Source organism: Mya arenaria, chromosome 17, assembly GCF_026914265.1.
Source record: "Mya arenaria isolate MELC-2E11 chromosome 17, ASM2691426v1".
Lineage (NCBI taxonomy): Eukaryota > Metazoa > Mollusca > Bivalvia > Myida > Myidae > Mya > Mya arenaria.
In genome coordinates this window covers 2,357,125-2,381,102 of record NC_069138.1, presented here as the reverse complement: position 1 = coordinate 2,381,102, position 23,978 = coordinate 2,357,125, and the positions used below count along the sequence as shown (strand labels likewise).

At 33.4% G+C, this 23,978-nt stretch overlaps 1 protein-coding gene across 1 annotated transcript; it reads right to left on the bottom strand.

The window, feature by feature from the left end:
* Positions 1-267: 267 nt before the first annotated feature.
* Positions 268-23,497, bottom strand: LOC128222964 (uncharacterized). The gene is made up of 12 exons (XM_052932156.1): positions 23,392-23,497; positions 5,674-5,786; positions 5,344-5,482; positions 5,168-5,215; positions 3,891-4,108; positions 3,532-3,621; positions 3,179-3,388; positions 2,506-2,638; positions 2,059-2,232; positions 1,450-1,578; positions 1,139-1,256; positions 268-521 (listed from the first exon to the last, which is right to left on the bottom strand). The coding sequence occupies exons 1-12, from the start codon at positions 23,471-23,473 to the stop codon at positions 269-271; spliced, it is 1,707 nt and encodes a 568-aa protein (XP_052788116.1). The 5' UTR covers positions 23,474-23,497; the 3' UTR covers position 268.
* Positions 23,498-23,978: the final 481 nt, after the last annotated feature.

The window sequence follows — 23,978 nt, the reverse complement described above, 5'->3', positions numbered from 1 at the left end:
GGGTTTGGGAAGTCAACATAGTCGTTGTTAATAAAATAGGGGTTTATGTCAAGTTCTCTGCTAGTTTTAAAATGATTTATATCTTAAAACTTTATTTTTTTCATCCTTTACATGTATTATATCATTTCGGAAACCATCGACGTCGATAAGAATTCGTGATAGATTGGTGTAAACTTTTAAATATGTATTGAAAATAAAAGCATAGGCACAACTTGAACATTTTATTATTTATAGAACAAATAAGTACAGTCGAATATGAACGCATGTGTTATCCGACAATTCCTCCATGAGCGGTGGAGTGATAGTAGCAGAAGTGCAGCATGTGGTCCTTGGAGCCGCCGTCGTCGTACGGGTGCAAACCACCGTGACCGCTGTTGTTGATAAAGTCGTCGTCGTCCCAGCGCACGAACACGTCCGTGACACCCATACCGTACACGGCCTGGCAGGTGGCCGTCAGGCGCATCAGGATAAAGGGCCGGTCCGCGGGCAGACTAATCGCCGTCGATGTCCGACCATCGTTCCTGAAAAATCAAAAACACATATTGTAATGCTTGACATTGGTTTATTTGTTGCACTGATTAAGTCGAAGTAAGTTTTAAGCAACAAATGTTTGTATTGTCAAAGAAACAAGTGTTCTAAGTTTCAGTGTATTTTTTCTTTAGGCATTGTGGGTTAACCCGTGAAAGTGCACACACTTATTTACAACGGTAATGCTGAATGGACAGCACGCGGAGGAGACAGTGGTGGGATACAAGGAAGACCGGGCGCGATACCCTAGCTGTTTTCGAAGAGTCCCTATGGTTATTTTACTACATATTCGGTGCACGGTGCACAACTTTCCTGGGTTGAACCAGTACTGAGTACACCACTTTTCAGAGCAATACCCTTTAGATGCCGAGAGCCAGACAATGGAGCTACTTGTTCCAACATTTAATGTTTTTCAGTATGACGCGTTCAGGGATCAAATCCACGACCTCCCGCTCCGTAGGTGGACACCTTAACCCTTAGGCCACGGAAGCGGTTATGGCCAACACAGTTTCCGCACGGTCGTACGTCGCAATAAACCCAAGGCTAAATGAGAAAAACACGCGTTTACTTAAGATAAAATGTTGTTTTAAAGTGCATAATGCCGGCTGACCTGCAGCAATAGTAAATCTTGGTGTTGCTGCCATAGTCGCCATCCGGCAGAGTTCCTCCTCGTTCATTTTGATTGTTCACGTCTTCATCGTCCCAGAAAATGAACCCGTTTTGGAAACCTGAAGGAAGGATGTAACAAGCTATTAAATTTGACCGGTTCTGTCATCAAAAAACTATAAACGGAGGTACATTTTTCTCTGTTCCCTGCTTCAGTCGTTTAGTCACAATTAATGTTCTATCTTTGAAGGATTGTGGACAGTGTCTACATAATAAAATTAGATGATATGGCACACCGAAAATCTGAATGCTTACCAAAAGGACAGGAACCTCCGTACTTCAGTATACAATAGGAACCTCTTGGCCAGTTGGTGTCGTAGCTTGTGACAGAAGTGGTGTTCTTAATACAGAAATCGGTTTTGATGTTGTTCGAGTAAAAATATCCTGCAATAATAATGCTAATAATAATGCTAATAATACTAATAATACTACTACTACTACTAATAATAATTATAATAATATAATAATAATAATAATAATATAATAATAATAATAATAATAATAAAAATAATAATAATAATAATAATAATAATAATAATAATAATAATAATAATAATAATAATAATAATAATAATAATAATTTATAATAATAATGATAAAAATGATAATAAAAATGATGATAATAACAATAATAATAATAATAATAATAATAATAATAATAATAATAATAATAATAATAATAATAATAACAATAATAAAAATAATAATAATAATAATAAAATAATAATTTTGTTATGAATTTTACGTAGTAACAAGCTACTTCAACGAACTTATAAACTAAAGCTATGCGGAATATTTACAAAAACGAGAATTCACGTGTAAACTCTTTGAAAAATGAAAGCTCAAGTAGAATATCTGATTTACCACTTAAATAATTATTGACTCCAGGGGTGAAGTAGTTATGGGCGTCTGAGTCTTCCGTATCATGTTTGCGCCAGCCTTGTAGCCAGTGGACGTCGTTCCCTGGGCAACCGGAAGCAGCCTTCATCAACCCAAATTTGCCGAGGGGCCATGTCACAGGCGCTTGCAACGAATGATCTGAGGTATAAAGAGTAAATATGTGATAAGAAAGGTTCCTTCTACATTTCTGGACTTCATGCATCGGTATGTATCTTATCATTATTTGAGTAAAGACGGATTATGAGAATATTTTGTATCATTGGTTTTAATAAACTCAAACACAGTTCCTCTGTCGATGATTTTTTTCAGTTAACTTTACAAAAAAGGAATTTATCTACTCGAAGGATTTCGTGTTATCTCAACCTAAATCTGTTGACGCATACATCGTTTATAAAGATTACAAAGTAGCACCTGTGGTTCCGGTCGCCCCCTTGTGTTGTCCGTAGTGAGCCATTACAGACCGGACGTTGTTGGCAATCTGCTGGAGGTCGTGGGCCTGCATCGTGTCCACACACTCGTGGCGCGCTTTCAACTCAAACATGATCTATAATTAAGAGCAAGAGTTGATATTAGTATTAATCCTAGCTTTGAAACCATTCACATAACACAATGCTCATGTATGTTTTTTTTCCGACAAAGTATGGAGTCTGCATGTGAACACTATTAAAATTACATTTATTCTGGGCCTAATAAGTATGCCTTAAGGTTCCTGCTCTTGGCTTATTAACAGACCACTTTTTTGTCTAAAAGTCATAGGCAGAGGAAGTCTTCTTATCTACGGAACGAAGGGAACAAATAAAAAATACAGCCTGTCATGGAAAGTTGTAATTCTAAATAATAATAATACATAATGTGGTAGCTAAAGGGTGTCTGTATGGCTTCTTTTGGTCAAAGACGAGTGGCCGCGGCCGCGTTATACAGCTGTCCGCTTAATATATACACATTTTATAGTAAAATCGGTGGGGAGGGAAGTGGAATAGTCAGTAGAAGCACGTGCCCGTTAAAACAGGTTGCCAGGTTAGTCTGTAGTGCCGTAAAACACCAGACTGCTGGCGGAACAATACACATATACTTAATCGTGTACCGGTTGAAAGTAATTCCACTGTATAAAGTCAAAGATCGGCGCAACCTCAATTCGGATGGGTTTGGGGTTGGAAATAATCCCGACGGTCAGCTGATCTGGGGATCCAAAGGAATGTGTAGCGAGTGCGCTCTGGTTATACCTGCCCACATTAATGGTCAATGAGGATGTGTGACCTTTGAAATAGCCGGAATGGTCAAGTACGCTTGGATCCTAAAATTATATATATATAAAAAAAAGTTATTTTCTTTCAAATTTTATTTTCGTATACAAAGAAAAAATAATAACTAAATTACTTTGAGGTCTAAATGCTATGCCGCGCAATTGTAGATAAATGCAAAATGGGTCAACTATACTGATGTTTGGACATGTTGAAATAATGCGGGAACAGTCAATTTGTGGCGTTTAATCGTCCGTGTCCCCAAGTCTGCCATAGTCACAACGCTCTGAAAATCAAACAAAAATAATTATTCTTATCCCAATAAATTCTTTTTCAATTTGCATTTATTTGTAGTCTACTTAACTTTTCACTTTTCCATGACTTATGTTTCGAACATAATTCAAATAAACAAAATTAAGTAAGAAAATAATCTAATGATCTTCAAGCATAAGAAACATTTGACAAGTACCTGTGTCCAAGATATATTGTTTATCCTACCCGTTGACCTGAACACAAATAGGTTCATAATACATGTATCAGAGATTTTGGACTAACCGTGCCCCATTGATCGAGGAAATTAAGATATTGCGACTCAGAGGAGCTGTACAATGTCGACAGGTTGCACACAGCCTTGGCGAAGTCATGAGAAACTGTGTAGTGATTCGACTGCGCGCCTACAAGGTCATACTGAGCTGTTCCCAGTTTGCATGTGATCACGTGGTCCTGGTAGACCTCTTCACCAGCGTTCAGTTTCGTCTGCGCTTTGACAAACTCTGTGAATAAATAAACTTTACTCAACACCAGCGAAGAATCATTTGCTTTGACTTCATAAAACTTCTATGTTAAGGCCTTATTTTTCCCAGATCATATTCTTCCCACCTGGGAAAAATAGGATCCTATTTTTCACAGCTGGGAAAAATAAGACCTCATTTTTCACAAAATGTCACAGCTCCTGGGAAATTTGTGATCGAAGCCGGTTTTATATGTACCATAAAATCACATTCCTCACAGGTCAAAAATTGCATAATTTCTTTAACAAAAAAAGTGAATTTTACAACTGAGTCACATTTCTCACAGATTGCTATTTCCAGTAATGCAGACATATTTTGTTGATATACATGTATGCGTATATATTCTAGTCAAAAAGAATCGTTGATTATGTTGTTGTCGTTTCTGTTGTAGTTGTTACTGTTAGTTGGCTGCACTTATAGGCGCAGTGGCGGTTGTTGTAGATATATATTTTTTTTTTTTTTTTTAATGTTTTTGCTGTACGGGTATTAGTGGTATAAGTAGGAATAGTATTGGTTCTTCTTGGCAGCGTAATAGTTGGTGTATGCCTAGTAAAGGTAGATGGCATTGTGTGTGTTGTCGTGAGTTGTGTTTGCATAGACAGATGTACTTGAAAAAGTATTTTCAACGCTTTCAACGGCTAAATTTCGGGCAAGCAGTGAATACCCCAGAGCTAGAAGAGCTTTGGTTAAAAGATAGTTCTGTTCTGAGCTTGCCTGATATGGTCGAGCATTTACGATATTGTAACAATTCAGCCTCGGGGACACAATCCGACCAAGTTAAATATAGAAAAAAATAGTTTTAAGAATTGGTGGTGGTGGTGTTGTTAATGTTGTTGTAAGGATATGTCTTCTTCTTCTTCTTCTTCTTCTTCTTCTTCTTCTTCTTCTTCTTCTTCTTCTTCTTCTTCTTCTTCTTATTATTATTATTATTATGACTATTATTATCCCGTGAAGAATATGATCTGGGAATAATGAGGTCCTACACTGCTAGCTCGATAAACTGATGTTTATTGTTAAAGGGGTGTATAAACTGAAACACACCTGAATTTCCAGTGAAACTTGATCCTGTCAATGATGGAGGGTGTGTTGCTGAAAAAAGTAAAGATGTTCATTTTTTGTACTCATTTTATGTTTAATATCCAATTCAGATCTATTTTTCCATTTAAAACGATTTTAACAAATAAATATGGTTGATCTCACAATAACAAAATACCTACACGATGCCTGTACAAATGCCTTCATTTCGCCCTGTAAGGACAAGGATCCATGGACAAGGGTGTGCCGTTTGCTGTTTGAGCAGGTGGATCCAAGCTGTACTGAAGCCTCTTGGACTTCCGTGGTTTCCGTCTTTGTCAACTTAAGACAAATCGGATAAATTGTAATATGTGCAATTGTTACCGTAGACAATGGCATAGAATTGACTTTGAAACTGAGTAACCTTCTAGAACAAAACTAAACAGTTGTGTAAATTGTGTTTGCTATACCCGTATAACAAGGCTGTGAATACAATGCATGTGCTGTTTCTTCATATTTTAACTAAAATATACCTGAAGTACGCGTTTATCCAGCAGGATTGCTGGGTCTGATGCCATTTCCGGGTTTCCTGTGAGCAGATTGTAGCCCACGCCGATGTACTGGAGGGGCGTGCCGGTCACATTGGCTGTGGATTTAAAACGTAAAGCCATTAACTGCACATTAACATGTAACAGTGAATTATTTGAATCTAGAAAAAATATTAAATCTAGAATGCTTAGACCAAGTTGAGATTGATATCTTATATCAACACAGTGCATAGACTCTATACACTATATGGATATGCACGATACACCGTGACAGTACATACACTGGTGTTATATTCTCTACCAGTATATACTGTGCACGGTATATATTCTATTCAATCTCACTCTATTCATTGTCAACGATTTGTCTTAAGTTGACAAAGACGGAAACCACGGAAGTCCAAGAGGCTTCAGTACAGCTTGGATCCACCTGCTCAAACAGCAAACGCAGTGCTTCAACACCCCTGTTCTCTATACAATGTATACAGCCAGAGATTTTGAAGATTTACTTCAACTCCTCTGTTATAGTCTATATACATTGTGGAAGCGTGCACTATACTCTATTCATTGTCAAGAGGTGTTGAAGCAGTCCTTCAACACCCCTGTTCTCTATACAATGTATACAGCCATATATTTTGAAGATTTACTTCAACTCCTCTGTTATAGTCTATATACATTGTGGAAGCGTGCACTATACTCTATTCATTGTCAAGAGGTGTTGAAGCGGTGCTTCAACACCCCTGTTCTCTATACAACGTATACAGCCAGAGATTATGAAGATTTACTTCAACTCCTCTGTTATAGTCTATATATATATTGTGGTAGCATGCACTATATTCATTCTCAGAGGTGTTGAAGCAGTGCTTCAACACCCCTGTTCTCTATGCAATGTATACAGCCAGAGATTATGAAGATTTACTTCAACTCCTCTGTTATAGTCTATATACATTGTGGTAGCGTGCGCTATACTCTATTCATTCTCAGAGGTGTTGAAGCAATGCTTCAACACCTCTGTTCTCTATGCAATGTAAATTTTGAAACTTTACTTCAACTCCTCTGTTATAGTCTATATACATTGTGGTAGCGTGGACTATTCTCTATTTGAATAGAGAGGTGTTGAAGCAGAGTTTCAACACCTTATCACCTCTATTTGTTCTTTGTCCAGTGAAAATGAAATATGGGAGAAAAATGCTTAGATTTTTTTTTTGGTTTTGTGTTATATCAGACACCAAATTTAATATACTATAAGTATAATACAATCACATTGTACAAAATATAATTTTTGGGCAAAATGTTTTAAAAGTTAAATGAAAATGAGAATTTCTAGACTTAGCATCAACTCTGCCAAATTTTGCAATAAAATTACCAAAATAACTTTTTAAAACAGATATTATATAACATTATAAGATACTTGAAATATACAAACTATGTATTTTGTAAAATATGATTTTTAGGTAAATTTGTTAGAAAAAAAAGGAAAATTTCTGCATTTTGCCAATTACTTTGTCAAATTTTGCAATAAAATTACCAGAATGACTGTTTCTTAATATATTTTATATTACAATATAATAGACCTTAAGTAAAGAAACTACATACTTATGTGAAATGTGCTTTTGGGGCACAATGTTTGACAAATGAAATGAAAAATTTTGAAATTTGGTCACCTAGGCATCAATGAATTTTAAGTTTTTATATTGCAGATATTTACCAGTCGCGCAAAATTCACAATTGCAAACAACATGCAAAAGCACTTTGAATCCGATATAATGAGACAGGCGCTTTGGTTTGCTAAGCCTTGCCTTGCAAACATCTACATAAGCCTAAAAATGTCTGTCAGAGATACCAGGCGTGAAGCTGCATATAACACTAGTATGCGGATGAATCCACATGATTCTGATAAAAACATAAAATAATCAGCCAAAGTTGCAGTATGCGTACTTGACTACATGATCCTTTAAATGTCATTTTTATTTTCCAGTACAAAATAAAGCACCTCAGAACGCCCAGAATGCACCATGTTTTTCAAAATATTCTGAGGGGGCATGCCCCGAGACCCACCTAGCAATTATGAATCCACATATAAAGGGCTAGCTAAGCCCCTTACTTCTGTATGCAAAACAAGACTACATGCTCATCTTTTCTTTATCTATTCTGCCTGTTAATTTGCTTGTAAGCTTATGTTAGTCAACAATATAATAACATTAGCTGGGCCAAAATACAAAAGTCTCTTCTTATGTTGAGAAAAATTCGAAAAATTCCGTTACTGTTTAATTTCCGTGAATGTTTATTATTCTTTTGCAAAGAGGTATGCAATTATGATTGCCGGGTTTATATGAAAATACGATATCAGGAATGGTCTGAAACAGCCCTAAAACACACAAAAGCCTTAATTGAAACAAACATATTATATATTAAAGAGAATTGGAGTACTGTCTATAAAACATACACCTTAAAACACAATCTATGAACAGTTTTTGCCAATGTCTCTTATAAAAAAAGCTACAACAAAAATATCGCTGGAAGTGATGGTACTTCCCATATGCCCGTTTTCTTTGAAAAAGCAGAACTTGTAATTCAATGTGCTAGTAGAAGGTAAATTGTTGTTGCATTATTATACACAGTTGGAAATACCATTTTTAATAATTGTTGTCATTGTTAATGCTGCACTCTCACAGATATATGATTTTTTTTATTATTTTTAACTTGGAATGAAAAACTTTTGTGCACATGTCTGATAACAGTTATATGAGACTGCATACAAAATCACAGTTTTTCCTATTACCATTTAAAACTCTATGTTTAATGGTTAGTAATGCTTGAGAAGAAATGAAAATTTTGGCAGTTTTTCAGACAATTGAATTCTGTTTCATTGAGAGTTATCTTATATGACTGGATTGAAGGCATTCATGCAAAAGTCAGACTATTTTAATTATTTTTTTCAAAGCAAATGTGAAAACTCTTAATCAGTGACAGTGCAGCTTTAACATCCTTTTAGATTTAATCACTATGATTTCAAAATTATCAGACAAACATGATACTAGATATATACTGTCTTGTTTGGAATTCTTGCCCTTATTCAGTATTGGTTCAATCATAGCAATATTTATTTGAACTGCCTCTAGGTTAAAGTGTGATAAAATTCATAAGATGTCAAATACATAATTATATAATATTCACAATTCTTTGAAGGAATGAACTCCTGCTTACATGTCATATGACAAATTATGGACAAATACAGAACCTAATCCTAATAGTTTTTCTCCAGAATTATCAAAGGGGTCACTCTTAACAAAGATCTAGTATAAACTTAATAATAATTTCTTTAGTTTAACAATGTTATAAAATCTTGAAAGGCCATAGGCAGGTAGTTCTGACGTTCATACCCTTCAAAACCTTTGACAAGAGGCATGTCTATCAAATATAATTATGAATTACTGGTGTAAATGGGTAGTGGGTAATGCACATGTCAATTGTAACCACCACCACCTCCGTCTGGGGGTATACTGGGTGTGAATGCGGTGGTTTTGTCTTACGTATGGTATGTTGGATGCGGGGGAATTTGGCAGGGATTTTAGTTCAGGATCTGTTCAGAGAATTTAACCTGGGGTAGGCTGGACCAAAAGTCAAAAGTCCCCGGACCTGGGGGCGGGATGTGGTTACAATTGACTGGTGCATTATGCTATTCATTTTGTTGCCCACTCTTTTGTTTTTCTTTGATAATCTATTACACACAACTATAGATCATGATCTCAAATACTATATATGTTGAAAATTGACAACTTTTGACATCAATGTTTTAGTTATAGTTATGAATAATGAGCGTTCATTCATTGCTTTTTTATCAAATCACAATCATAAGTGTTAGCGAAGCACACCACTTTGTGCAGTAATGTTTAATGCTGTGGCTTCTCTTATCAACCAAGCACTTGGGCTGTTGGTGGATAACCATTTCCCTAGTTTCCTCCCTGTCTGGTCACCTGTTTGAAAATTAAAACATTGATAATATATAATAATGACAAAACTTGAAAGTATTGTACACTATGTTTATACATTTGCTGAATTAAATGAATAAGCTAAGGAAATGTACATTCAAAACAAAAGGGCCAGCATGGCCCTTAATTGGTCACCTGATTAAAATGACCATGAACAAGTCAGTCAGGTAACAACTGGTTATGAAAGGTGTGGCTATTTGCTTAGCAGGTTAGTGGTTGCTGTGTTATTTGATGGTTGATAAGGACTCCTCAAAGAAGGCTGCTCTTTGTTAACAGAAATGAGAAGTATGGTAAGCTGGTTGTTCCCATGGTCAATGGATGTTACGGTAATGAACCAGAATGTTGCTATGGAAGTAAATGATTACTAAGGAAGTAATTGGTTGCTATGGATGTTGGCTGTTGCTCAGGAAAAACGTGGTTGCTAAATAAGGCATTGGTGCCTATAAAGGTAGTTAATGGATGCGTTGGAAGGAATTGGATGCTAAGGAAGACATTGGTTAAATGGGGATTCATTTGTTGCTATGGATGAAGGTAGTTGCTAAGGCAATCATTGGTTGATAAAGAAGCCAAGGATTGTTTAGGAAGTAATCATTTTTTATGGAAGTCATTGCACGCTGTAAATGAAGTATTTGATAAGGATGTCCTTGGTTGCTTATAAAGTGGTTGTTAAGGAAGACATTGTGAGTTTGGATTGTAGTCACTAAGTTAGACAAGTGAGTTCCTTAAGGGTACTACGAGGTCTACGATTTCCTCAACAAGGCAAAACCTTGCTTAACATCCTGCCAAAAGGTGATTATTATATTGTTGTAACAACTTGTTTCATAATATTTGAAACTAAATACCTTTTAGTTTAGACATCAGTTTCTAAGGAATTCATACATTACTGCAGAAGTCATTGCCTGATTTGAATGTGTATCAATTTTTGTTCTAGAAGTCTATCAGTAACAGGGGAACTATGGTTGGGACAACTTTGACCCCAAGGACGAAACTTGAACAACATTCATAAAAACACTTAACAACAATCAGTGATTTTTTTATGAATTCTTTTTACTGCCTGTACAATGTACCTCGCAAATTCGGTAAAAAGTCAACTTTGGGAAAAATACAAAATCAGGCCAAAATTGCTTATATAATGGCAAATATACATTTTTTAACTTTTTTTATGCATACCTTATGCTGTGAAAGAGTAAGACTTGTCAAGATTTTGTTTATATTTCAAGAAATTCATTGCTATTTTAATCCGGAATGTAATGTGTTTTTTTTAATTTGGGGGAAAATGGAGTTTTCACAATAAAAAAATCACTGACAATGAACTACAAACTCCAACATATAAACACCACATACACAAAAACAAATTGATTACATATATAAATAACTGAATATTCACAAGGTATTATGATATTATTGATGAATATTATAATGTTATTTTTAGATACCAGTTACGGGTAGTAGTAATGAAGAATACCAGATTACAAAATCAAAGTGGAAATTGGAACTATTAGAGAATCACTTTATTTGTGGGTAGGTCACTTAAATATTCATTGAGGTGAAAAGAAATTACCATATGATGTATTGCATATGTTTAACAGCTGTTGCACAATCATCATTTCCAAGTGACTGTCTTCATGTCCAGTACTAGCTTACAAAATCCCTTTCTAGATAGTCAAAGACTTCATCTGATGCATCTTAAAAAGGAAGAATACAACACAATCATGAACACAATAAATGCAAATAATGTTGGGTATGCTTTAAACATGATTCAAATGCAAAACATCTTGGCAATTATTTCTAGAGCAATCTAAATGTCCTACATGAGATTTATTCTCTTATAAAAAAGTGATGTTTATGTACAAGCCAAATATACTAGAAATGTGTCAAGTGGACATTAAGTCTTGTGTTGCTTGGTGAATTTCATATACTGTGAATGAACATAATTAACAAAAAAAACAGGGATTTCTCATAATATGACAAAGTGTTTTTTTACCAAGTTTGGTAAAGATTATTGAGCCATACAATTCTTTTTTATTCTGGACTGCATCGTCTTTTATTCTGGGCAGCATAATATGGAAATCCAGGCCATGTATACATCTGGGTTTTATCTGTAATGGACCACATTTTCCAAAATGTATGTAGGCAAATGAGTTACATGGAAATAAAAACTATCTATACATAATAATAAGTGATTTGTATACATGTGTTTACCTTGGTATTATATACCCATAGATATATTATATGACATAATATTGGGTTAATACAAAAAAAAAATGAAATAATATATAATTAGGTTAATGATAAATCAAGCAAATTTAAACTAACACAAACAATTATATGTATATATTTACATTATTTCACAGTAAAATATAATAGAAATCTATAAACATTGGCATAATGCTTAAATCAGGTATCTATTTCAAGGCAGTTGTCATTAAATCATAAAATTTAAAGCTGCACTCTCACAGATATACCATTTTTACCACCTTTTTATTTTTTGTCTTGGAAAGAGCAAATTTTTGCATAAATATCTGCAAACCAATGATATATGATTGCTGCCAAGAAAATCAGATCGTAGATTTCCATATTTCTGTTCGAAAATTATTGTTTTATGGCTTAAACCGTTACTAATGGTTTAAGAAAAATGCATAAAACATTACTTTTTAAACTTAAATATAAAAATCTGCTATCTATTTTTTTATTGATATAACTAATAAGCTATGTTTTTGTTACCCATTTGTTTAAAATTACTTGTTTGTTGTTTTCGCATAATTTTTATAATTAATAAAAACAATCAAATAATATTTTCTAAGTATCGAATAAGTGATGTTACGAACTTTACGACGTGTAACTATGTCCAATTAATACTCTTCTCTTGCGGAGATAGCATAGCCAATAACAAACGAGGTAAACAAGACTTTTTGTAACGAATAATAAAAAAAAATAACATTCTGTAAGCAATCCCGCTTGGCTCGATATTCTCGAGGCTCGAAGTATTTTGGCTGGTCCCTAGAATATCGAGCCATCGAGTTTCGACTGTAGTTTAAAGCTGACGGAAGCACTCCTGCCATGTACCGCTGCCACCATTTAAGTAAACTTGGGAGGAGAAGTGCCCCAGTGTGGAGCTTGAACCAACAACAACTGCTGGAACACTATCATGGCGCTGTAACCAACTGAGCTAACTGAACGGCTGGTTCTCATCGACACGATCTACATCTACAATAACTTTACAATGTACATGAATACATAAATAACTAAAGTATGAATGCAATGTATTCATGTACATTGTAAAGTTGATGTCTACTGTTCTACTTTAAAAAACACATCCATGTACCCCAAAATTAGTTTTGACAGGCATGACTCACTAATGCCAGTTGTGAGCTTGTTCCTAGCTTCGATCAAGATATTTCTGTCTGAAAATGACATTGAATACACTCTAAAGCCTAAAAGGCTGTAAAATATGCATTCAACATCTTGATAAGCAACTATCTTAAATAAATTAAAATATTAGGATACAGAATGATGTGAAAGAGACTTTAAAAATATCGCTGCATTGTTGGATGTTGGTCTGTCAGCGGCAATGATTAAGGCAAGCATCAAGTATATTTAAATAAACATTGAACTTTAACAGATTAAATGTTTTGACAACTGTTTTATTTTTTGTCTTTATACAAGCCAATAAATGCATAAGTGCAAGAAAAACAGTGACACAAGACTGCTTAAAAAAACACAGATATACCATTTTTACAACTTTTTTTATTTTTTGTCTTGGAAAGAGCAAATTTTTGTATAAATATCTGCAAACCAATGATATAGGATTGCTTACGAAAAACCAGATCATAGATTTTCATATTTCCGTTTGAAAATTAATGTTTTATGGCTAAAACCGTTAATAAACGTTTTAGAAAAATGAACAAAACATCAATTTTTGAACTGGTTTATATAAAAATCTGCGATCTATATTTGTCAGCAGTCTTATATAACTGGTTTCCATGGATTTTCGCCAAAATTAGTACATTCCAAGACAAAACATAAAAAAGTTGCCAAAATGTTCATCTGTGACAGTGCAGCTTTAAGAAAATGATGTTTTATGCATTTTTCTTCCAACTGTTCGTAGCACTTTTAGCCATAAAACAATTTTTTTAACGGAATATGTAAATCTGCGATCTGATCTTTTGTCAGCAGGCTTATATCACTTATTTGCATATATATTTACACAGAAACTGGCTCAATCAAACTCCAAGACAAAAATAAAAAATAACAAAGTTGTCAAAATAGATGTATGTGAGAGTGCAGCTTTAAGGAGTATTTCGTTATATCAATAAAATGTACTCGTAAACTGTCAATTGTTTACGTATCTACATAAATTCAATTACCTTTTGAACTAGAAAGAGTTATATATTTCAAAGAAAATAGCCATTTACCTCTGTTCAGTGTCGGTCAAATTCGATGTTTTGAATCACTCTAGCGCGTGCTAAATACTAAATGACGCAATGTTTTGGACTGTTCTTCATTTTCTTCGATACAGGCACAACCGAGCGTAAATATTAAGCGAGAAAGTCTAGTGGAACGATGCAGGATTCATTGGGTTTGTTTACAAAAATTCAAGCATCCGGTTAAGAAGACGACAAATAAGAATGGTATTAAGTTGGTAGAATGGAACTCCTTCCTGATTCCTGCACATGTAAGTTGTAAGTATTGACTATATCGGGATACCATACAGGACACTCAAGTGTTATTTTATATTTTCTTAGTTATCATGCAAATGAAAATAATCACTATCAAAAGTATCATTTAAAAGTTATTCAGGGATAGTTGCAAATGGTTTGTTTACATTAATTAGTTTTATGAATTTAATTGAATACACAAATTTTTATTAGAGCTTTGCACCAAATTAAATTCAGTTCATTTTACGGGAGTAAGCCACACTAGCGGATCCAGAAAGGGGGTTGGACCCCCCCCCCAAAAAAAAAAAAAAAAAAAATATATATATATATATTCTGTAAAGAATCTCAGGACAATTATTCAAAAAATCTTTTGATCTTTGATATCATAATGGTAAAACAAAATTACTAAAATGCAAAATGTAAAAAAAAATATCAAGTCAGAGAATGGGTTGGAACCGGTGTCGCCAAAATTGCAGTCCAGTGTTGTATCCACTGTGCTATGAAGGCTTATCCTAAACAGTTGGAATATTTAATCTTTATACCTAACTTGTAATATATTGGCGAATTTTTTTTATTGTAAATTATGTGGTACTTCAGTTAGTAAGTTTTAATGCATTGTACACATAGATACCAAGTTTATGTCAGTTTTCGTCAATTTTCTTTTTTTCCGCTATTTCATTAAACAGATTACAGCCCCTTTTAAACAAGTCTTTGGGAGGAACTGTTGGGGATTGTTATTAAAGCTGCATTTTCACAGATTTACCATTCTGACAACTTTTTTTTTCATCATGGAATGAATCATGCAATGTTAGTGCATAAATTATGTCCGCGAACCATGATTTAAAACTGCTGAAAAAATATCAGATAGCTGTTTTTCATATGTACGTTCATAATTGTTGTTCTGTGACTTAAATTTGAACACTGTCAGAAAAATGAAATAATAAGCAGATTTCTCAATACATGACATCTGTTTTATTGTTAGCAGTTAAAGGCATTGATTCTCTGAGATAATAATAATGTTAAAACAGTCAATCTGTGAGAGTGCAGCTTTAAGACTCATTTTTTCCTAAGATCAGCCAAGTTAGTATTATAGCTAATTTTAGCTTAAAAGTAGGTGAATTTTATATTTATTTCAGACCAGATACTCTTGAGGGACCAATTTAAGGGCAAACAGACAAATATTTTGATGCAAAGAAAGCATTGGATTTGAAAGGTAGATTTTTAACACATATTTACATGTACTCAATGTCATTTACTAGTATAACATAATGTATTCAAGTATAAGATATTTCAAGTATTTGGTCAGGTTGTTAGGTTTAATTGAAACTGTTAAGCAAATAAATGAAAGTCCATGCAATTTTGCATGCACATGTTTGTTGCATGCAGATTTTACTCAGATGGCATAGGGTACAGTTACTCTTGTAACTTGCTTAAAATAAATGCAAATAATTCTGCATGTGTCTGAAGTCATGTTTTATTTTTCTCTACAAATTGTTTTAAAAAATGCAATTGTTTGATTTCCTTTCTTATGTGTTATGCATTGCAGTTTCCATGGAGAAGAAAAATGGAGAGATTCTAAAAGTATGAAGATACAAATGTACTCCTGTGTATAATGAGGAAATCTTGTCAGTGAATGGTAAGTTCTCTTTGGATTAATTCTATGTATAACAATATAAATATGAGGAAAGCCAAGAAATGAGAATTAACATAATTATTCTGTTCAAACATACATTGACATATAAAATATAAAGACATATGTATGATTTGTCTCTGCTATTATACTCCTACCACTTGATGGTTAGGGTTCATTTGGACAAGTCTTCTTTTATCCATAATTTCAAATGCTTCTGAGATTTCTAACACATATTAAATATGTTGACGAGAAGTGCTGTGCAAAAAACATTTTTGTTTATGGTATTTTAGAGTTATTGGTCTTTGATTATTTTTCTTTCACTTTTCTATGTTTTTGAGGTATTAACTTCAAACTTCATGCACATATTGGACGTGATAAGAAAAATAGCTGTGCATATGAATCATTAAATTGTGTATGGTAGTCAAAGAATTGTAAACCTTTGATTATTATCTTTATATTTTTTTTATTTTTTTTCTTCTCTTCATAACTTTTTTTCATTTTTTACTTTAATTTAACAAAACACTATTCTGTTTTTGGTATATTAAGGATTATTTTCTTATGTTTATTTTGTGCTTGGCAGTTTTAAAATTATTGCCTAATTGGTTACTGTATGCTTAAAAGCAAACATCACTCTCAGTGAAACCTCTTATTACAATAGGTGATAGCTGTAGTTTTTCAAGGAAACAAGTGTTTGACAGTATGAGTCATTTTTAGTAGCAATATATTATGTACATTTAAGGTATAAGTTCTCTTTTGCTAATTGTTCAGTTGTTTTTCAGTTGTTGCAATTGTGGACCAGGCCAGAGTTGTACTAAACCAACTAAGACACAATGAGATACAGCAATGACACAATGAGAAACAGGAAACAGGAAAGTGATGACTGATCGCCATCTGTTACAAATTCATCTAGGTACAGTTTTTATTCCAGATTTGATACAACTGTAAACTGTTTTATGCATGCTATGATTATGTTCATCATGTTTGTTTAAGACCGTGATGATGAGGACTAATCTATTGATAATCCCTTGCCAAAAGGCAAAGTGGATACAGTAATTGTGTAATTGTGCACGTGTGTGTGCGTGTGCATGGAATGTAATCTTGAGCATAAATCCCCCAGGTATTAACTTCAAACTTCATATACAGATAGATCCCTATTGAGAAGAAGTGCAGTGTTAAGGGACCATAACTCTGTTTACAGTTATTTTTGTAATAAACCTTTGTTATATTTCATACTGAGTTTTTGTCTGCAGCAGAACTTGAAAAGCCTTTGAGGTGTTGATCTCAAACTTCAAATATGTACAGATAGATCTCATTTAGCAGAAGTGCAGTGCACAGAAACCATAACTCAAGATTTTTTTTGTAGTAGTTGCCCTTTGTTAGTTTTCAATGTTATCCTTTGTTGTAATGCACAGTTGTGATCATGCTCAAATATGCTCATTCACATTAAAATTAATTGTCCAGGTTCAAATCCTGTAATAGAAACAATTATTTTCTTTCTGTGTTTAGCAAAGTTTATATGAACTATCTATCAATGTAATATAAACTAAGATTTGTGTGTTTTTATCGTTTCTTATTTATTTGTATATTTTTTGTTACATATTTTTATGTGCATATATATAAAATCTATATCACAAAAAGTGTGGCTAATTTTTAATATTAAGATATAATATGTATAAGAACTATCATATTTCAAAATTAACCATAGAGCTTTTGCAAAATAGATAATAACTTAATGTATCTGATGAACAATAATGTGATTTTGGGATGCCAGCAATAACTTTTCAAGGTGAAAATATGTTCTTGTCATTGATTTTACATAAAAGTAATCAGTATGCAAAGCCCTTTTAAATGATACTTATATGGGGTAACTATCAAATTTTAACATTGAAGCCAATGGCACAAATGAATGAAAAGCTCCTTAATAGTTCAATATTTGAAGCCAACAATGGACCTGCGTTTATGTATTGCTTAATGTTCCTTTTTCTTTCAGAAAACTCCCCACATCCAACAAGAGACAGTCTGACTTCAAAATCTTCATTGAAGGCAACTTAATGGACAAGACATCCGTCACATAAAGATTCACTAAAATTGGAATGATATACCAATTTTAACTTTTAGCAGACAAATACATTATAGATTTGGAAATAGATTACCCTTAAATAAGTTGGATGATTAACATTTACCTCAACACAGTACAAAGTGCTCATGTTGAACTATTGTGATTGATCATAGTCTGTCCTTCATTTTTATTAACAGTTTCATACAGTGTTAACACTTTAGTATGGGGACTCATTTTTAGCTCAACTTTCGAAGAATATGGAGAGCTATACTACTCACCCAAGCGTCGGCGTCGGCGTCACCCCTTGGTTAAGGGTTTGCGTGCAAGCACACATAGGTTAATATCTCAGCAACTACTTGAGGTATTGCATTGAGACTTTATACAATGGTACTCAACCATCCAACCTACTTAATTAACCAAGTTTGATAACTCTACTTTGCATTTAATGCCAATAATAGGCCTTTAATATTTGACTTAGAAATTCTGGTTAAGGTTTTGCATGCAAGCACACATAGCTTAATATCTCAGCAATACTTGAGGTATTGCATTGAGACTTGATACAATGGTACTCAACCATCCAACCTACTTATTTAAACAAGTAAGATAACTCTAGTTTGCATTTAATGTAAATAATAGGCCTTTATTATTTGACTTAGAAATTCTGGTTAAGGTTTTGCATGCAAGCACACATAGGTTAATATCTCAGCAACTGCTTGAGGTATTGCATTGAGACTTGATACAATGGTACTCAACCATCCAACCTACTTATTTAAACAAGTAAGATAACTCTAGTTTGCATTTAATGTAAATAATAGGCCTTTATTATTTGACTTAGAAATTCTGGTTAAGGTTTTGCATGCAAGCACACATAGGTTAATATCTCAGCAACTGCTTGAGGTATTGCATTGAGACTTGATACAATGGTACTCAACCATCCAACCTACTTAATTTTCCAAGTTATATAACTATAGTTTGCATTTAATGCAAATACTTGCGTTTATTATTTCACTCAGAAATTCTGGTTAAGGTTTTGCATGTAAGCACACATAGGTTAATATCTCAGCAACTACTGGATGAATTGCATTGAGACTTTATACAACCACCCAACCTAATTGAATAATCAAGGTAGATAAAAATTCTGGATAAAATTTTGCATGTAACCACATTTATGTTAATATCTCCGCACATCATGTATTGCATTGAAATCTAATCTAACAGTGATCCATGCATGTTTCGCCAAAACTTTTCCATCCTTACACTGAAAAGCAGCGGAATAGTCGAGAGCGCTGTCTCTGTGACAGCTCTTGGCTCTTTGGTCTTTATTCATACTGGCCAGAATATGTTTACCAAAAAAATCTTAGTAGAGATTGATAACTGTTCAGGTTGGACAAAAAGCATGTAGGTTGTTTGTTCTAATAATATAAACTGTAAATGCTTCAGAAACTATATATATAATTTTCATGATATTTGTCAGTATTTATTCTCGTCAACATTTAAATAATATTAGGTGAAACTTGTTTATTGGTCAAAATGTGTTTGATTAGAGTGGCCTCAAGTTCCACTTTATATGAGTGAAATTTGGTCAAGTTTTAGAAAAAAACTATGTTCTAGTTTTATAGGCCATATTCTCTTCCCAAGCTTTCCTTAAAGAATGAATGTAGGTAATATGAAACAGGAGTCACTAAGTCAAGTATTAAAAACCTTTAAAATTGCTATTCATAGAGGTATTGTTTCCTCATCATATATCACAACTTAGCCAGCAAGACTTTTCAACAAATAAGGCATAACATGTAAAAAGTTAATAATTAGGCACATATTTTAGTGAATAAAATCTTGTGATCATATTATTGAAACAAATAATGTGTCTGGTTCTGAGGTGAGCAATAAAGCACATTGCTTAGTAACAATTGAGCTAGCTCATTATTAAAAGTTTGTTTTAAACTTGAATTAAATGAATGCAAATCATATATTATTATTTTTAATCTATATTTTTTTTTAGTTACCTTGTTCTGTTGTTAATTTCCATACTGACTTGGTCAATTATGGCTAATTGTCTAATTATATTTTAACTTCTAACCTAAATGTTTCATTGTACTTTTGAGTGTTCTGTTAACTATATTGCACATTACCCTATATGACAGTATAAATTCAATAAAACCATGGTTATTAAGTTCCATACATATTGGAGCACATGGTAAGCCTCTAGAAATGTCACTTCTTAAACCTAGATTCTTGATCTGTTCGCCACATTGTTTTGTTAATTTTTTGTTTATAAAAACAAATGATTGTTTAATGTCAAGGAAACCTTTTTAAAGTTAAAATGTAGATGTACATAGTTAACTGTCAAATATTATTTACCATTTAATAACAGTCTAAAGGCAAAATTTCCATTCATTTTTATATTTGATTTGGGTCCCTAGGGTCATGGTCACTGTAACTAAAAATAGAAAAATGCTTGGTACTGAATAACTTCAGTTTTAATACATTTAAAACTGAATCTCACAATAAAGGCTGAAGTTCTTGTTGCATTGCAGCATTTCTAGTTAACTTTTTAATTTGACTCTTTTTATTGCTTTCGACAGGCACATATTACATCATTATTGTATTCATTTTTAAGACAAAGCCTCATTTAATTGAGCGTGCTGTCCAAAGACAGCTCTTGTTGACATTATTATAAGACACCTTATGTTATGGTTTATATGAACAATAGCTGTTTCTGTGTATGTTTTAGAAGAAACTTCCATTTCTTATCATATTGATGGACATAGATATACATACATGTACGGGATTATTGACATCAGATTCTTAGGATTAAATTTACTAATGTTCTGTTCATGTTCAAAATAGATACAGTTATGGTAAATGCATAGTCTTGTTTGTTTATAAAATAGACAACCATGTCTTTTGGTTGTCCTGGTCTCCTGTCCTGTTATGTGAATTGGGTTTTATGGACATCTTCGATATTGTAGGTCCAATTCTAGTGTCTAGCTGGAAGAGTATTTAGCCTAGGGAGACCTTAGTTTGGGTTATCATGTTGGATATGTCTAAATGTTGGCATGTCGGGAAATACCAATTTTAGGCTATGACAATTTAAAAATGTAGACGTTGCTGGGCAAGGCTCCACACCCAAGTGACTGTCGCATTATATTCTTGAAAAAATGCCTTGGGCTTTTGGTTTGTTATGAATTTTGCGAGTCTGGCAAATATTGGCATTATAAAATTCATCGACATACAGGTGACAGAGAAAAAGGTCAATTTTCAATGATTTCAAAAGATTTATTACCTAAAAGGGGATCATCATAAATGAATACAGAGAACAAGGTTAATTGATTTGACAGAGGATTGATGCAGAGCTTCAAAAATTAAGGAGACAATTTCAGAAAAATGCACATAAATGATTTTTTGTTTATTCACAATACATGGTTTCTAGACTTTAGGTTTGTTATCCTGTATTATAGTATCTATTGAATACAGTAAAATTTCTGGTCATTGTATTGCAGAATTTGTGCTAATAATTTGCAATTTCAGAAATTCTCATTTTTATTTAATTTTTCAAACATTTTCCCCAAAATTCACATTTCACAAAATTACATAGTTTCTTTTCTTTTGATATATTAAACTGTAATTTTTATGAAATACAGTAATTCTGGTCATTCTATTGCAATATTTGAAAAAGTTATTGGCAAATTCCAGAAATTCTCATTTCCATTTAATTTTTCATACATTTTACCCCGAAAATCATATTTAAAAAAAAACAACTTTGTTTCTATATAATAATATATAATAATGTTAAATGATATATATTAGCTGCAGTAGTTCTGGTGTTTTTATTGCAAAATAAGGCAGAGTTATTGGCAAAATTCATAAATTGTCATTTTCATTTAATTTTTCCAACATTTTACCCCAAAAATCATTTTTTGCGCCATATAATTGTTCTATGATTTAAGTATATTAAATATGTTGCCTGATATGACATAAATTCATCAAAATTATTTTTGTGCAGTTTTCTCCATTTTTTGTTCAAAAATCTCCGTTTATATACATTGAATAGAGAACAGAGGTGTTGAAGCACTGCTTCAACACCTCTGAGAATGAGTATAGTATAGTGCACGCTACCACAATGTATATAGACTATAACACAGGTTCAAATTTACAGATAGAGAATAGTGCACGCCACCACAATGTATATAGACTATAACAGAGGAATTGATGTAAAGTTTCAAAATCTCTGGTTGATACATTGCCTAGAGAACAGGGGTGTTGAAGCACTGCTTCAACACCTCTGAAAATGAATAGAGTATAGCGCACGCTACCACAATGTATATAGACTATAACAGAGAAGTTGAAGTAAATCTTCAAAATCTCTGGCTGTATACGTTGCATAGAGAACAGAGGTGTTGAAGCACTGCTTCAACACCTCTAAGAATGAATAGAGTATAGTGTACGCTTCCTCAATGTATATAGACTATAACAGAGGAGTTGAAGTAAATATTCAAAATCTCTTGCTGTATACATTGTATAGGTAACAGGGGTGTTGAAGCACTGCTTCAACACCTCTTGACAATGAATAGAGTATAGTGCACGCTTCCACAATGTATATAAACTATAACAGAGGAGTTGAACTAAATCTTCAAAATCTCTGGCTGTATACATTGTATAGAGAACAGGGGTGTTGAAGCACTGCTTCAACACCTCTGAGAATGAACAGAATATATACCGTGCACAGTATATACTGGTATAGAATATAACACCAGTGTATGTACTGTCACGGTGTATCGAGCATATCCATATAGTGTATAGAGTCTATGCACTGTGTTGATATAAGATATCAATCTCAACTTGGTCTAACCATTCTAGATTTAATATTTTTTTCTAGATTCAAATAATTCACTGTTTTATGTACTATATAATGTTTGTAATTATTTTTAAGTGTGTTTGAAATCTGTACTGTTTAGAAATTGATAAACAATTTACCTTATTACTAAAGCATTTTAATCGTGAGCTTCAAGCCTCTGCTTTTGGGAAAACATGTACAGGATTATAAAAATAAGAGGTATTCCGACGCTGTACGATAGCGGTAATCGGAAGCTGAAAATTTAAGTACGGTTTACACTGCTGCGGTAGTTTGCCGGTGTACGATAGAGGTAATGGAGACATCCGAATTTAGGATCAGCATTAGGCGGCTATGGTAGCGGAAAGGATATGTGAGGTTAATTTACGGAATCTCAAGGCTTGCCAGTTTCCTACTCAACACAATACCACACTCTTGCGTAACATTGTGTCAACGGAAGTGATAAACATAATATTAAAATAACTTGTTTAAGAGTCGTTGGTATTTTTTTAAACTTTATTAAAATTACTTACGACATAAATTACAGGTCCTGGCGCAAACATCCTGAGCTAAAACAGGGTCCTCGCACAAATTGAGGTTATTTGCGCATCCCATTGGGTCCAAGTCTGCGCATGGCTCACTTCCGGTGATAACAACTATAATGCAGCTCCATACTGTTAAAAAGATAAAAAAATAGAATATACATTACACTCTTTTGTTGAATATTTGTTAACATATTGCACTTGCGAAGTCATTTCTATAAGCCTTTAAATTAAGACAAAGATATTGCTACATCAAAGTATACTAACAAGTAACGTGCATTTAACGTTCAAGTAATGGTATATATAGCCTTCATGTAATCTGCCCTCATGTAATCGTATATATAGCCTTCATGTAATCGGCCTTCATGTAATCGTATACATAGCCTTCATGTAATCGGCCTTCATGTAATCGTATATATAGCATTCATGTAATCGTATATATTGCCTTCATGTAATCGTATATATAGCCTTCATGTAATGGGCCTCCATGTAATCGTATACATAGCCTTCATGTAATCGGCCTTCATGTAATCGTATATATTGCATTCATGTAATCGTATATATAGCCTTCATGTAAT